This window comes from Nerophis ophidion, linkage group LG26 (assembly GCF_033978795.1).
Source record: "Nerophis ophidion isolate RoL-2023_Sa linkage group LG26, RoL_Noph_v1.0, whole genome shotgun sequence".
NCBI lineage: Eukaryota > Metazoa > Chordata > Actinopteri > Syngnathiformes > Syngnathidae > Nerophis > Nerophis ophidion.
The window spans coordinates 10,269,511-10,287,418 of NC_084636.1; the positions used below are offsets into that span (position 1 = coordinate 10,269,511).

The 17,908-nt window shown below is 42.4% G+C and overlaps 1 protein-coding gene across 5 annotated transcripts in view; it reads left to right on the forward strand.

The window, feature by feature from the left end:
* The window catches only part of dab1a (DAB adaptor protein 1a), a 708,809-nt gene that overhangs the window by 637,583 nt on the left and 53,318 nt on the right, over positions 1 to 17,908 (forward strand). For 3 of the 5 annotated variants that reach the window (XM_061888190.1, XM_061888191.1, XM_061888195.1), the window contains one exon: positions 15,518 to 15,571. The exons of the other annotated variants lie outside the window; for them this stretch is intronic. In XM_061888190.1, coding sequence (XP_061744174.1) covers positions 15,518 to 15,571 — 54 coding nt within the window. The remainder of the gene's footprint in view (positions 1 to 15,517; positions 15,572 to 17,908) is intronic. 5 annotated transcript variants of the gene reach the window in all.

Below are 17,908 nucleotides of genomic sequence, written 5' to 3' on the forward strand. Positions count from 1 at the left end.
ACTCGCCAGCTCGCAACTTGCTGCAAGTCGTTGGGAGGGTTTCATGTCAAGGATGTTTGCCAGTGATGATTGCCCACTTTGAACACTTGGTGTAGAATATCTGACCCGTGGGCTAATAAGCCTTTTAGTGGTCGGTTTTTATTAGACCACGGCGTGTTCTGTAACTTCGTTAAACAGGACTTATACCAGGGGTGTCCAAAGTGTGGATCGCTGCTCGTTTTTTATTTTTGATTGGCCGGCGACACCTGCTATAGACAAAATAAACCAAAAAAATAAAGGAAAACTGGAACAAGCCCAATTTCCCACAAAAATGGAACCTGAAAACCAAAATGTGTGTCTTCTACATGGTGTTTAATAAGTGAAATGAAGTGAATGATATTTATATAGCGCTTTTCTCAAGTGACTCAAAGCGCTTTACATAGTGAAACCCAATATCTAAGTTACATTTAAACCAGTGTGGGTGGCACTGGGAGCAGGTGGGTAAAGTGTCTTGCCCAAGGACACAACCGCGGAGACTAGGATGGCGGAAGCGGGAATCGAACCTGCAACCCTCAAGATGCTGGCACGGCCACTCTACCAACCGAGCTATACCGCCCCACATAAACATACAGTAGGAAGAGGATTCATAATGCCCCATTTGTTGGGATTACCTGACACATGAAAAGTGACAAATTAGGGGAAGCACTATCCACTTTAGTCGCTAGGGGGCAGTGGAGTGTTGAATATTTCAAAATGTGTTTTGTGCAAGGCAAAAAGTGAAATCTAAGTAAGATTAAATATCTCAAATAAGGCTGATATTTGCTTATTTTCTGTCTGATAAGATCATTCTTTTCACTAAGCACCTTATGTGGGCCTACCGAGGATGTCGTAGTGGTTTGTGCAGCCCTTTGAGACACATTTTATGTTAGTCTTTTACTTGTTTTAAAGTTTTTGGTCCTAAATTATCTAAGATATTGCAGCTTGTTGCTAAGATTTTACGACCGATGTTGAGTAAAACATGCTTGAAACCAGAATATCAACTGTTGCAAAGTTTGTTGTCAACACACACAAGTATAAAACTACTTTTTTAAAGTAATACTTTCTTATTTCAAGCATGAAAAATAAAAAAATCATGATTTTGACAAAATTGTGTCTCATAATTAAAACAGATGACAGCAAAATGGACTTAGCTGTTTTATTTTCAATGAAACAATAGCAAATACGTACTCATATAGTAGTACAGTTGGCACAGTACAGTAAACTGACAGTTAATATTCAAACATTTAACATGTGACATGTCAAACAATTTGGAACAGAGGTAGATCATGCACATTCAGATAAATTATTCAAAATTACAATTTAAAAAAATGTGTCGGGGTCAGGGCTGTATATATGCGCACTAATTGACTGAAAGAGCACGCACTTGGCGCGATGATGTCATGTTGTCGTTTGAAAAATGCATTTTTAGACCATATGCTTTGCCTGAACGGCGAGGAGACCCCGAGAGTAACAAGCGGTTGTCTTGTTGGCTTTCCATTAAGAACAATAAACTAGTTTTTAGTATAAGTTTGCTGGTTTCAAGAAATGCTATGCCGAGCGCATATCATTATGTCCAGATAATAGCACTTGAATTTACTTAATTTAAGAATATTTTTCAACATATGGAGCAAAAAGATCCCTTTTTTTCCTACCAAGAAAAGTGCAATTGTTATTATTGAGAATCTACTTATTTTAAGGTATTTTTGGGTCCATTGAGGTTAGCTAATTTTACTTCTTTTGGAAAGTCTTCACAAGCCAAATTTTCTTTTTCTCTCGGCAGATAATTTTCCTTAGGTCACATAAAATAACCCTAATTGTTGTATTTTTTTTTCTTGTTTTTGAACACTGACTTTTTGCAGTGTGGTAATTCCAACTTTCACCACAGCATCAGTTGCTATCCAGAGCGGCGCTTTCCATCATTTTCAGCAGACTGCACTGCAAAATGATTAACTCCCCACTTTCCTCTCACGCAAGATTTACCCAGAAATGGGGCCATATGAATGTCTTCCCTACTGTATGTACAAACTTCTTGCAAGATATGATTCGATTCTGAGTGTGCAAACTGTAGTATGCTAAAGAATCACTTGATTCAAGTACAGTGTTTTATTTTCCTATATATAAACGCGGTGTTACTGTTCAAACTGTTTGTAATGTTACAGTGGCCAAAAATACCAAATATATCCTTGTTAAATCAAAACTCTGCCTTGTTCTAATGAATATTTAGGCCCACTGTGCTACCGTACTTTACTTTACGTACTTGGTTATTATGGTGATACTACGAGAGCCAATTGTTTTCAGAGTTGGTGCTTGTTAAACGAAAAAAGTTTGAGAAGCACTGCTTTAGAGTAATAATGGTGCTAATATGGGGCGCTTTAGCTCGGTTGGTAGAGTGGCCGTGCCAGCAACTTGAGGGTTGCAGGTTCGATTCCCGCTTCCGCCATCCTAGTCACTGCCGTTGTGTCCTTGGGCAAGACACTTTACCCACCTGCTTCCAGTGCCACCCACACTGGTTTGAATGTAACTTAGATATTGAGTTTCACTATGTAAAGCGCTTTAAGTCACTAGAGAAAAAGCGCTATATCACTTCACTAATATTAAACAATAATAATAACAATTGATTAAATGGCAGGTAAGTGCAGAAAAGAACCCTTTTTCATTAGGGAAAGGCAGGTAATAAAAAAATAATGTGCAGATGGGACGTGCACAAATGGAAAACGGGTGTATAAAGCGCAAAGATATAGGTTAAAGGTACAAAGCCAAATAATCCAGTCCCGAAAAGCATCCTGATTGATCCTATTCACATCCAGGACGCTGAAATGAGCACAAAATGTCATCAATAACAGAAAATGAGACCTTGGCTATTTTATTATGCCACAAATATAAGATAGTATGTTTTTTTTTCCCTTCTGGGGGGGCGGTATAGCTCAGTTGGTAGAGGGGCCGTGCCAGCAACTTGAGGGTTGCAGGTTCGATCCCCGCTTCTGCCATCCTAGTCACTGCCGTTGTGTCCTTGGGCAAGACACTTTACCCACCTGCTCCCAGTGGCACCCACACTGGTTTTATTGTAAAAATTAGATATTGGGTTTCACTATGTAAAGCGCTTTGAGTCACTTTGAGAAAAGCGCTATATAAATATAATTCACTTCACTTCTAGAAAGTCGGAAACAGACAAAACGAATCAAGTGATTTCTTAAATGTATTTATTTATTTTTAATTTTTATTTTTTTAGAACCAGCGTCCACTGCAGTGGACATTTGTTTGATCAGAAACACACATCTGGAAAAAATAGCCATTATGAGCCACAAAGATGTCCACTGCAGAGGACGCTGGCTATACCGTATATGCAAACCAAACACGTTCCGCCAAGATGACTTCTCTCCAAGCAAATCAAAGCCTTTCTTCCTGTCACTCACACAACTGTCAACTTGAAATATATCCTTATTTTACCGCAACCCAGTACAGTGGGTCTCAAACTTTTTTTCACCAGTACCACCTCAGAAAGCACTTGGCTCTCCAAGTACCACCACAAAGACCAACAGTAAAACACAGTAGCATAGTAGGCCTAGATATTCATTAACAACTAGGCAGTGGTTTCATTTAACAAGTATATGTGATACTTTTGGCCTAATAGTTTGAACAGTAACACTGTTTGAATATAGGAAAATAAAACACTTTACTTTAACCAAGTGATTATTTAGTGTACAACTTGATTTTTTTCGTTAGCTTTCAAATATTTTTTCAAAGGGTTATTGTTTTTTTGTTGTTTTTATATATTAAAAAAGATTATAAAGGAAAAAAAAACCTTTAAATGTGGATATTGTAAATTATTCGTGTCAATATATATTTACATTGGATTAGTTTTAGATAAATAGATAGATAGATAGATAGATAGATAGATAGATAGTACTTTATTGATTCCTTCAGGAGAGTTCCCTCAGGAAAAGTGTCTCTAAATAAAAATAAAACACTGTACTTTAACCAAGTGATTATTTAGTGTACAACCCTGATTTTTATAGTTAGTTTTCCCCCAAAAAATTTCAAAAGGTTATTGTTTTTTTTAAAAAAAACAACATTTTAAAACGAAAAAAAAAAGCGGATATAAAAAAAATGCAGATATTGTCAATTATTCGGGTCAATATGTATTTAGATTGGATTAGTTATAGATATATAGATATATATATATATATAGTACTTTATTGATTCCTTCAGGAGAGTTCCCTCAGGAAAAGTTTCTTTAAATAAAAATAAAACACTGTACTTTAACAACGTGATTATTTAGTATACAACCTGATTTTTTTCATCATCTTTCAAATATTTTTTCAAAAGGTTATTGTTTTTTTGTTGTTTTTATATATTTAAAAAAAGATATAATGAAAACTCCTCTCTGAGCTGCCACCTTATGGTGGTAGAGGAGTTTGCGTGTCCCAAAGATCCTAGGAGCTATGTTGTCCGGGGGCTTTATGCCCCCTGGTAGGGTCTCTCAAGGCAAACAGGTTCTAGGTGAGGGATCAGACAAAGAGCAGTTCGAAGACCTTTATGAAGAAGAAAAAACATAGACCCAGATTTCCCTCGCCCGGACGCGGGTCACCGGGGCCTCCCTCTGGAACCAGGCCCAGAGGTGGGGCACGATGGCGAGCGCCTGGTGGCGGGGCCTGTTCCCATGGGGCCCGGCCGGGCACAGCCCGAAGAGGCAACGTGGGTCACCCCTCCAATGGGCTCACCACCCATAGCAGGGGCCATAGAGGTCGGGTGCAATGTGAGCTGGGCGGCAGCCGAAGGCAGGGCACTTGGCGGTCCGATCCTCGGCTACAGAAGCTAGCTCTTGGGACGTGGAACGTCACCTCACTGGGGGGGAAAGAGCCTGAGCTAGTGCGCGAAGTTGAGAAGTTCCGGCTGGATATAGTCGGACTCACTTCGACGCACAGCAAGGGCTCTGGAACCACTTCTCTCGAGAGGGACTGGACCCTCTCCCACTCTGGCGACGGGTTGGGGTGGAAATTCTTGTTTCCCCCCGGCTCAAAGCCTGCACGTTGGAGTTTTACCCGGTGGACGAAAGGGTAGCCTCCCTCCGCCTTCGGGTGGGGGGACGGGTCCTGACTGTTGTTTGTGCTTATGCACCAAACAGCAGTTCAGAGTACCCACCCTTTTTGGGAACACTCGAGGTAGTACTGGAAAGTGCTCCCCCGGGTGATTCCCTTGTCCTACTGGGGGACTTCAACGCTCACGTTGGCAACGACAGTGAAACCTGGAGAGGCGTGATTGGGAAGAATAGCCGCCCGGATCTGAACCCGAGTGGTGTTTTGTTATTAGACTTTTGTGCTCGTCACAGTTTGTCCAATAACAAACACCATGTTCAAACATAAGGGTGTCCATATGTGCACTTGGCACCAGGACACCCTAGGCCGCAGTTCCATGATCGACTTTGTAGTTTTGTCATCGGATTTGCGGCCTTATATTTTGGGCACTCGGGTGAAGAGAGGGGCGGAGCTTTCTACCGATCACCACCTGGTGGTGAGTTGGCTGCGATGGTGGGGGAGGATGCCGGACAGACCTGGGAGGCCCAAACGCATTGTGAGGGTCTGCTGGGAACGTCTGGCAGAGTCTCCTGTCAGAGAAAGTTTCAATTCCCACCTCCGGAAGAACTTTGAACATTTCACGAGGGAGGTGCTGGACATTGAGTCCGAGTGGACCATGTTCCGCACCTCTATTGTCGAAGCGGCTGATCGGAGCTGTGGCCGCAAGGTAGTTGGTGCTTGTCGAGGCGGCAATCCTAAAACCCCTTGGTGGACACCAGCGGTGAGGGATGCCGTCAAGCTGAAGAAGGAGTCCTATCGGGTCCTTTTGGCTCATAGGACTCCGGAGGCAGTGGACAGGTACCGACAGGCCAAGCGGTGTGCAGCTTCAGCGGTCGCTGAGGCAAAAACTCGGACATGGGAGGAGTTCGGGGAAGCCATGGAAAACGACTTACGGACGGCTTCGAAGCGATTCTGGACTACCGTCCGCCGCCTCAGGAAGGGGAAGCAGTGCACTCTCAACACCGTGTATGGTGCGGATGGTGTTCTGCTGACCTCAACTGCAGATGTTGTGGATAGGTGGAAGGAATACTTCGAAGACCTCATCGATCCCACCAACACGTCTTCCTATGAGGAAGCAGTGCCTGGGGAATCTGTGGTGGACTCTCCTATTTCTGGGGCTGAGGTCGCTGAGGTAGTTAAAAAGGTCCTCGGTGGCAAAGCCCCAGTGGTGGATGAGGTCCGCCCGGAGTTCCTTAAGGCTCTGGATGCTGTGGGGCTGTCTCGGTTGACAAGACTCTGCAGCATCGCGTGGACATCGGGGGCGGTACCTCTGGATTGGCAGACCGGGGTGGTGGTTCCTCTCTTTAAGAAGGGGGACCGGAGGGTGTGTTCCAACTATCGTGGGATCACGCTCCTCAGCCTTCCCGGTAAGGTTTATTCAGGTGTACTGGAGAGGAGGCTACGCCGGATAGTCGAACCTCGGATTCCGGAGGAACAGTTTGGTTTTCGTCCAGGTCGTAGAACTGTGGACCAGCTCTATACTCTCGGCAGGGTTCTTGAGGGTGCATGGGAGTTTGCCCAACCAGTCTACATGTGCTTCGTGGACTTGGAGAAGGCATTCGACCGTGTCCCTCGGGAAGTCCTGTGGGGAGTGCTCAGAGAGCATGGGGTATCGGACTGTCTTATTGTGGCGGTCCGCTCCCTGTACAATCAGTGCCCGAGCTTGGTCCGCATTGCCGGCAGTAAGTCGAACACATTTCCAGTGAGGGTTGGACTCCGCCTAGGCTGTCCTTTGTCACCGATTCTGTTCATAACTTTTATGGACAGAATTTCTAGGCGCAGTCAAGGCGTTGAGGGGTTCCGGTTTGGTGACCGCAGGATTGGGTCTCTGCTTTTTGCAGATGATGTGGTCCTGATGGCTTCATCTGACCGGGATCTTCAGCTCTCACTGGATCGGTTCGCAGCCGAGTGTGAAGCGACCGGAATGAGAATCAGCACCTCCAAGTCCGAGTCCATGGTTCTCGCCCGGAAAAGGGTAGAATGCCATCTCCGGGTTGGGGAGGAGACCCTGTCCCAAGTGGAGGAGTTCAAGTACCTAGGAGTCTTGTTCACAAGTGGGGGAAGAGTGGATCGTGAGATCGATAGGCGGATCGGTGCGGCGTCTTCAGTAATGCGGACATTGTACCGATCCGTTGTGGTGAAGAAGGAGCTGAGCCGGAAGGCAAAGCTCTCAATTTACCGGTCGATCTACGTTCCCATCCTCACCTATGGTCAAGAGCTTTGGGTCATGACCGAAAGGATAAGATCACGGGTACAAGCGGCCGAAATGAGTTTCCTCCGCCGTGCGGCGGGGCTCTCCCTTGGAGATAGTGTGAGAAGCTCTGCCATCCGGGAGGAACTCAAAGTAGAGCCGCTGCTCCTTCACATCGAGAGGAGCCAGATGAGGTGGTTCGGGCATCTGGTCAGGATGCCACCCGAACGCCTCCCTAGGGAGGTGTTTAGGGCACGTCCAACCGGTAGGAGGCCACGGGGAAGACCAAGGACACGTTGGGAAGACTATGTCTCCCGGCTGGCCTGGGAACGCCTTGGGATCCCCCGGGAAGAGCTAGACGAAGTGGCTGGGGAGAGGGAAGTCTGGGTTTCCCTGCTTAGACTGTTTCCCCCGCGACCCGACCTCGGATAAGCGGAAGAAGATGGATGGATGGATGGATGGATATAACAACAAAAAAAAACCTTTAAATGTGGATATTGTAAAAATTATTCGGGTCAATATGTATTTACATTGGATTAGTTGATAGATAGATAGATAGATAGATAGATAGATAGATAGATAGATAGATAGATAGATAGATAGATAGTACTTTATTGATTCCTTCAGGAGAGTTCCCTCAGGAAAAGTGTTTTTAAATAAAAATAAAACACTGTACTTTAACAACGTGATTATTTAGTGTACAACCTGATTTTTTTCATTAGTTTTCAAATATTTTTTCAAAAGGTTATTGTTTTTTTGTTGTTTTTATATATTAAAAAAGATTATAAGGGGGAAAAAAACCCTTTAAATGTGGATATTGTAAATTATTCGTGTCAATATGGATTAGTTTTAGATAAATAGACAGATAGATAGATAGTATTTTATTGATTTCTTCAGGAGAGTTCCCTCAGGAAAAGTCTTTAAATAAAAATAAAACACTGTTCTTTAAACAAGTGATTATTTAGTGTACAACCTGATTTTTTTTATTTTTCAAATATTTTTTCGAAAGGTTATTGTTTTTTTTGTTTGTTTGTTGTGTTTATAATATATATATATATATATACTGCATAACGAAAAAAAAAAAAACCTTTAAATGTGGATATTGTAAATTATTCGGGTCAATATGTATTCAGTGGATTAGTTTTAGTGTCTTTAAAAGATTTTAAAATAGTCCAGGCAGACACCGTAGATTTTTTGGTGGGGGAATCCTTTCTGAGCACATAAAGGAGACGTTGGGAATCAAAGGCAAACAAGTAGCCGCCATTTGACCACAGGGAAGCGGGCCCTTTAGCGGCGTGAGTAGACCTCCGAGGGGGCAAAATAAAGGAAGGTGGAGGTGGATGAACAAATGCAGAGGTTATTCCTGGCCCGTGCGGAGGGCGGGACCCCCTCCTCGTTCCCCCCCCTCCCCTCTCTTCCGCGGGAGATGAAAGAAAAGCCAAGGAAAGAAAGATTAATCACCAGACTCTCGTTTGATCTTTAAATAAAATGGATTGAAAATAAGAGCACACACACCCACATTAGCCATAAAACACGTGAGGCAGCCCGCAGCCACAGAGGAGCTAATGTATGAATAAAGATGGCTGCTTCTGGAAATAAACACATGAAGGAAGTAAACAAGGCACTGAAATAAAAAAGGGACAGACTGCGCCAAATTGATTCAGCAACACACTCCCATCAGGAAACATCCGCACAGGGAACATAATTCCGCACACTAACCGTGCTTCCGTCCTAATATCGTCCTAAAATAATTCAACCAAATGTTTCAAACCCAAACTTTGGAGATTTGTGTGGTTATGTTGGCTCATTACTGCTGATATGTGGAGTTGCACCACGTCTCCGTGGTCGTCCTCCTGCAGCATCAGAAACTTTGGATCTGCTCCAAGTAATTTTTTTTAGCAACTTCTGCAGCTCGCTTTTTCAATATCAACCCGGATAAAATATACTTTGCAAGTACTTACTAATGCTTTCATTTTGTCCAAGCAAAACAGAATAGAAAAGAAAGTGCTTTATTAATCCCTGGGGGAAATTCAGCACCACAGTTCGCTCACAATAGACAATACCGTATTTCCTTAATTTAAAACCTCCTGTCACTCCGGCGTTTACCAAAGGCATGCGGTAAATTTAGGCCTGTGCTTAAAAATTTGAGTGTGATGTACAGATACCATCATGAAATGCACATTTAATAAAAGAAACGTTATTATGGTCTTACATTTACTTATAAAGGAAGTCCATGCACAGCTCCTTCTGAACAAAAGCATCGATAACCTGTTTATAGAAGTCTTCCTCATCTTTCTTCAGTTTTAAAAGTCGCTCTGTCTCAATGGAGATCTTCCTTTATTACCTCCTGCTTCGATTGAAAGTCCTGTTTACAAAACGGTTTTAGAATATAGAATATATCTTTATTGTCATTGTACATTTGTACAATCAAATTGTATGCAAACTAATTCTGTGCAAAATCATACTTAAAACCATATGAACATAGATAAATAAAAACCATAAGAACATAAATAAATAGATAAAAATAAGTAAAATTCATAAAAAATACCAAGCATACAGCTCACGTGCGCAGTCCTTATTGTTATCAGTGATACTATTGCTCTCGGGTAAAAAGTGTTTTATTTTAGATATGTAATCCTCCATGTTAAAAGTGCAAGCGAGAGGAAAAAACAAACACACGCTGCTCACTCTTGCTGCTTGTTGTCACTTCTTCTGCAGCCGAGTAGTCGCAAGAAGGATCACCAGCGCCCTCTACCACCAGGAGGCGGGAGTCATTTAAAGACTCGTAATTGACACACGCAGCTAAACATAGCTGCTTACTGTTCGTTTTAGCATATTCAATAGCTTGGACTTTAAATACTACTGAATAGCTCTTAAGTACCCCCTAATCAGAGCAAAGCATTTTTGGTTAAAAAAAAGAGATACAAAAGTTAAATACAGCACTATGTCATCAGTTTTTACTTTATATTGTACTTTCATTTTTGCAGTGTACAATTTGATGGATAACTTGCTTTGAAATCATAAGTCAAGCAAGTATTTCAGTTTTTATTTGCAACTTAACAAAATCATTTGGAATTTATGATTATCCAATGTTTTTTTTTTTGCATTATTAGATAATATAATAATTTAAAAGTTTACATTATGTAAACAGTATTTCCTTTAATAGCTGCCAGGTATGTAATATGCGCCTGCGTTGAATTACTGCCGGGTAAAACTCGTTCCCGAAATTAATAAGCGCATGTTTACTTTTACCACCGGGTCAAATTTGTGACGTCACGAGTGACGCTTCCCCTGGTGTTATTTTCAAAATGGCGGAGGAGTTTATTTTGCTTTTATTGTGTGTAAACCAGGGGTCTTGTTCCACAGCCATACAGATCACACTAATGGTTGTGATACGAAACAACTTCAACACTCCTACAAATACGCGCCACACTCCGCGAACCCACATTAAACGCTGACAAACACACTTCTGGAGAACATCGGCCCTGCAACACACCACAAACGCAACACAACACCTACCCAGAATGCAATGCATCCACGACTCCTGGCTACACCGTCCAAACACCCCCTGGCACCAAACCCCCACCCCCACTCTCTGTGCGTTGGTTGAGGTGGGTGGGGTTGGGGGCACGTGTATAATATAGCTAAGAGTCACGGATGCACGGCGTTATAGTAATCCCTATGCTGCGTTTATAATGTGCCACAGAGCCAATGCTTTCCAGAAATGTGTTTGGTGTGGGTTCACATAGTGTGGCGCATATTAGTAAGAGTTTTAAAGTTGTTTATTTCACAAACATCAGTGTAAAGGGTATGGCTGTTGACCAAGTGTGCATTGCAATCTCGTGTAAGAAGCAGCAAAATGCATGCATCCGGCTGGCACACAGACAGCATGGTGTAAAAGAGGGCGCGATGACATGCTGTAGAGCAGTGGTCCCCAACCACCGGGCCGCGGACACAGAATATATATATATATATATATATATTTTTTTTTAATCACACTCAATTTTTTACTGCATGCCATTGGTAAGCGCAGGGGTGAGAAGAGGTTTTAAAATTATTAGTGCCTGCTTACTTTTACCGCATGCTTTGAATAAGCGCAGGAGTGAGAAGAGGTTTTAAACTAATTAGCGCCCCGGCGGCTATTTAAGGAAAGTGTAAGTGTATGTTTTTCTGTCAAAATGGCGATAGCTGGTAAATTACTTATTTTTAGGCTTTTGCAGGCCATATAAAATGATGTGGCGGGCCAGATCTGGTCCCCAGACCTTGAGTTTGACACCTCTGCCCCGACTTATGAAGTTAAAACCAGGGCCGCAAAATTATGGGCCGCGAGTTTGACACCCCTGACGTAATGCAGCATTACACAAGCATTTTGTTTTCTACCTTGATATTATTATTATTACCCTTCTGTTTACTTACGTTACACCGATAGGAACACGCCTAACAGCACAAATTCACACATATCGCGGTTTGCTATCTGCGCTCATTGTTCCAGCTGTCAAATTTTTCACTGTTTGAGACATATAAGTATTGCATGTCGTCATATGCGTGACACTGAGTTATTACATGTCAAACGCAGCCTTAATCAAGTCCACGTTCATAGAGACGGTCGACTGATTAGCCTTCGAGATGAGGTCTCACTCTCCAGATTTTAATTCTGATTATTTCACACACACACAAAAGTGATTGACTCCCAAATCCGGGATAGGCATTTAACCAAAGTTCTTTGGTGGATGAAATTGGGCTTCATTTAACGACTAAAAACTGTTTATGATCATAATCGAACTACAGTGGAATCTCGATTCATGGACTTAATTGGTTTTTGTACTTGAACTGGGGTTGTTAAGAAAAAAGTTGGGTATATTTAAGCAAGTTTTGACATAAAAAACAATATAAACATGAATAATGAGTACCAGCCTCGACAAAAGTCGATATTTTCGTAACATTTGTGCACAATATCAAGTGCTTTACAATACTGTATATCAAACAAGCATAACAAGGTGGTGATGGATCAGTTTTTTATTAAATAACAAAGTCAAAACAACAACAGCAAGCTAAATTTTCCCAATTTGTAGCCAAAATGCAGGCACTAGTGCACTTATGGGGGCCAACCAGTGCCATGTGGACATGTGTAAACTTCACTCCCTGACTATCGTGTTGATAGCCCGGGCTTTTAGCTCAGTAGTTAGGCGGAACAGAAAAGCAGGGACTGAACAAAGCGGGTTACACAAAACGGCAGGCACACAATGGGTAGATGAAATGTTCTTACACAGAGACAAGGTTCGTAGATCAAATCATATTCGTATTTGGTAAGTGATCTGTTAATCAAAAACATTGTACGATGAAAGTTTCATATATCAAGGTTCTACTGTATTTTCAAGGCCTACTGAATTGAGATTTTCTTATTTAAACGGGGATAGCAGGTCCATTTAATGTGTCATACTTGATCATTTCGCGATATTGCCAATTTTTTGCAAATGGGGCGGCATAGCTCGGTTGGTAGAGCCCCTGTGCCAGCAACTTGAGGGTTGCAGGTTCGATTCCCGCTTCCGCCATCCTAGTCACTGCCGTTGTGTCCTTGGGCAAGACACATTACCCACCTGCTCCCAGTGCCACCCACACTGGTTTAAATGTAACTTAGATATTGGGTTTTACTATGTAAAGCGCTTTGAGTCACTAGAGAAAAACGCTATATAAATATAATTCACTTCACTGAAAGGATTTAGTAGAGAACATCAACGATAAAGTTTGCAACTTTTGGTCGCTAATAACAAAGCCTTTTCTTTACCGGAAGTGGCAGAAGTGACCGGTGTGAGGGCTCCTCACATCTGAACATTCTTTATAAAGTTAGAGTGAGGCACTAAAAAAAAAAAAAAAAGCGACGACTCCAGGCGGCAGCAGTGGTAGCGTTTCAGATGTAATTAGACACATTTACTAGGATAATTCTGGAAAATCCCTTATCTGCATATTGTGTTAATAGTATTTTAGTGGGATTCTAAAAGTCATACCTGAAAGTCGGATGGCTGCAATGAACGCCAGAGTGTCTGAGATAAGCCATGGAGGAGCCGAGATCACAGCTGCTTTTTTGACAGCTGCTGCAGGAGGTCCCATTTTCCCATCCAAAATTTTGCTGGTTGACGTAGAGAAACATGTTCGCTCGACCGCTCTATGTTAAAGCTTCACAATAAACAAACACCGGCTGTGTTTCAGTGCTAAAGGCAGCTGCAATCCACCGCTTTCCACAGCATTCTTCTTTATAGTCTCCATTATTAATTGAACACATTGCAAAAGACTCAGCAACACAGATGTCCAAATTATTGTGTAAATATGCGATTAAAAGAGACGACTTTTAGACGTAAGTGGTGCTGGGCTAATATGTCCCCTCCAACCAATAACGTCACAAACACGCGTCATCATTCCGCGACGTTTCGACAAGAAACTCCGCGGGAAATTTAAAATTGTAATTTAGTGAACTAAACAGGCCGTATTGGCATGTGTTGCAATGTTAATATTTCATCATTGATATATAAACTATCAGACTGCGTGGTCGGTAGTAGTGGGTTTCAGTAGGTCTTTAAAGGGGAACATTATCACCAAACCTATGCAAGCGTCAGTATATATCTTGATGTTGCAGAAAAAAGACCATGTATTTTTTTAACCGGTTTCCGAACGCTAAATGGGTGAATTTTGGCAAATTAAACGCCTTTCTGTTTATCGGTCTTTTAGCGATGACGTCAGAACGTGACGTCACCGAGGTAACACACCCGCCATTTTCATTTCCACATTACCAACACCGGGTCTCAGCTCTGTTATTTTCCGTTTTTTCGACTATTTTTTGGAACCTTGGAGACATCATGCCTCGTCGGTATGTTGTCGGAGGGTGTAACAACACTAACAGGGAGGGACTCAAGTTGCACCGCTGGCAAGAAATCTGCCGCCAGACCCCCATTGAATGTGCCAGAGTGTCTTCACATTTTACCGGCGATGCTAAGACAGACATGGCACAGAAATGTATGGATAACCTGCAGATGCATTTGCAACGATTAAGTCAACAAAATCACAAAGGTGAGTTTTGTTGATGTTGTTGACTTATGTGCTAATCAGACATATTTGGTCACGGCATGTCTGCCAGCTAATCGATGCTAACGTGCTATTTACGCTAGCTGTATGTACATTTGAAACTAGATACCCGCATTTAATGCGAAACAAACACTTACTAATCGACGGATTTAAGTTGCTCCAGTGTCACAAGATGCGAAAGTCCTGATCGTTTGGTCTGCACATATTACTGGCGATGCTAACAAGGCAGCCATGCTATGGGCCACTTCATTAGGTACACCCATGCTATGGCCGAATAGCGTCAATAGCTCTTCGCTCAATAGCTTCAATTTCTACTTCAATTTTGTTTTCGCTATCAGCCTCCATACTCCGACCATCTGTTTCAATACATGCGTAATCTGTTGAATCACTTAAGCCGCTGAAATCCGAGTCTGAATCCAAGCTAATGTCGCTATATCTTGCTGTGGTAACCGCCATGTTGTTTGTATTGGCAGCACTGTATGACGTCACAGGGAAATGGACAGTCGCATCGCAAATTTTAAAGCTTTTTTTAGGGATATTCCGGGAGGTGTAAAATTTTGAAAAAAACTTCGAAAAATAAAACAAGCCACTGGGAACTGATTTTTATTGTTTTTAACCCTTTTGAAATTGTGATAATGTTCCCCTTTAAGGGTTGAGAAATCCTAAAATGTTCAAAAGTTTGGCCGGGAAATTATATTCCAGTAAAATTGCAGAGCATGGTATTTAAAACATCCTCAAATATAAATGGACAAAGTTTGACCACCCTGCTCTATGGTCACCAGTCAACAGAGAATCGATAACATCCTCAAAACCGGAAAAGCCGACAAAATAAAAGCAAAAGCACAGTACAGGAACACTAACAAAACCCAACATAAAGGCATGGCCTGGTGGAACCAGCCGGGACAGTGTTATTAGTGTCAACATTGTACCTTTTTCTCGGGACATGTTTGTTTTTTTGTTTTTTAATTAGTGTTTGTAGAAGGCGTGGGCCGCACACTTTGGACACCCCTAATTTAAATGTATGCGTCAGAATATGGTATGATAGACATTCACGTACAAAAAAGTGGCGCCTCAAGATGTTTTGTGTCATTTTCCGGTTGACCCGGAGGTAACAGTCTGTCTTGGCTGTGCTCTGAATTCTTGGCCGGCTGTGTAGGTTCCCACCAGTCAACAGAAGGAAGGGGTCTATGACGTCCCAAAGCGACACCCAGTGAGTGACGCCCACCGTGTTTGCCCGCTCCCGCCAGTCTGCCTCCCCATCCTCAGTCAAACCTCTCAGCTCGTCCAAACCATTCCGTGGTCTCTCCCCCGTACCCTTTTTAGGTCCTTCCTTGACCTGTCACTCAGTATATGTCCCACTGGGTGTGGTGTGGTTATGGTTCCCCTGAGAGGTTTGCTGGGACCCAGTGCTTTGTGCAGTGCCCTGCTCCTCTGCTTGTGGTGGCTGGCGCCCTCCTTCCTTGTGCTCTATGTGCGGATGCCATATATGTGTGTCGTACGTGTGTGCGTGTAAACGTGTTTGTCGTGCTCAATCAAGCATGCCTGGCTGTGGTTTGCTAGCTGGTGCATCCAACATGAACCTGCATGACCGTCGCCCAGATTATGTTTGACACATTCTGCCACTGTCATCTTTCTATAAATCGATAAGCACATTTATGCAGAGCATTGTGGCATAATGTAATGAGATCTTACATGAACGGCATTGGAAATTCTATTTCAAAGACATTCGGAATAGCTCACAGTGAATCGCAGACCTCCGTCACGGCTGAACGACTCCGGTCCTGTTGGTGCAGCGCCATTTGTTGGATTTTAGGTATCGGGGAAAAAAAATCTTTGCGTTGCACATTTATTTGCATGTTTAGTAGAGATGCGCGGATAGCCAATTATATCATCCGCATCACCAAAATCGTCATGCACCCGAACCCGCCCGCCAACCGCCCGCTGAATTACATCAGAGGTTGGCCACCTTTACCACTCACAGAGCTATTTAAACCTGTCTCACAGAATAATGAAGTCATTTGGAGCTGCTAACGTTCTCTTGACTTTTCAATAGCGTTCATCTTGATTACAAGAATATGGGCGTGCCGTGAAGCCATTGCCTTAGACAACTTCAACATGTGCGAATGGGTTGTTGTACCAACAACATGTTGTGTGCAGCTTCCACAATCACATTTATGAGATTGAAAGGCATACTGGGTGATACAGAGTACACTGATGGTTGTGATATAAACAACTTTAACACCTACTAATATGCGCCACGCTATGAAGCCACACAATACAGGATTGACAAACACATTTCGGGAGAACATCCTCACTGTAACAAAACATAAACGCAACACAACTAATACCCATAATCCTTTGTATTCATGAAACTTCCTGAATATATTTTACACCCCCGCGCCCCCAACCCCGCCCACCTTACCGACGCACGGGAGGGTTTGGGGTGTATAAAATAGTCAGGATGTGTCATGAATACAAAGGATTATGGGTATTTGTTGTGTTGTGTTTATGTTGTGATACTGTGAGGATGTTCTCCCGAAATGTGTTTGTCGTTCTTAATTGGTGTGGCTTCAAAACGTGGCGCATATTACTAAGAGTGTTAAAATTGTTTATGTCACAACCATTAGTGTACTCTGTGTCACCCAGTATGCCTTGCAGTCGTGTGCGTGTTGCCGCGGGAGCCACACACAACATGTTGCTGGACTGACAAGCAGATCGTACATGTTGTAGAAGGCTTGTCGACAAAGCCAATAGCTTCAAAGCACGCCTTAATACTTATTATCTGTGTGACTGCCGGCAGTCGTTCAAGAGAATAATAGTGTCTCCTTTTGACATCTTCGCTTTATGACACGGGTCTTAAATGGCTCTTTGAATGGCAAAGGATACCGATCCCAGAACCATGTATATCAAATATCGCCCGGATCTAATTAAAATCTATTTTTTCGTCATGTCAACCGCCCGACCCGCGGATGAGACCGCAAACCGCGCATCTCTAATGTTTAGTAAAAACAAAGAAAGATGGAATTTCAGTCAGTTGGGTAGTTTCTGCCAACAGAAAACTGTTAAGTAGCTAATCCTTGATCAATTGAGATACAGACAGACCAATGGACGAATGAGTAAGAGTCGGCTAGACCAGCGGTTCTCAAATGGGGGTACGCATACCCCTGGGGGTACTTGAAGGTATGCCAAGGGGTACGTGAGGTTTTTTAAAAATATTCTAAAAATAGCAACAATTCAAAAATCCTTTATAAATATATTTATTGAATAATACTTCAACAAAATATGAATGTAAGTTCATAAACTGTGAAAAGAAATAAAACAATGCAATATTCAGTGTTGACAGCTGGATTTTTGCGGACATGTTCCATAAATATTGATGTTAAAGATTTCTTTTTTTGAAGAAATGTTTAGAACTAAGTTCATGAATCCAGATGGATCTCTGTTACAATCCCCAAAGAGGTCACTTTAAGTTGATGACTACTTCTAAGTGTAGAAATCTTTATTTATAATTGAATATCTTGTTTATTTTTCAACAAGTTTTTTGTTA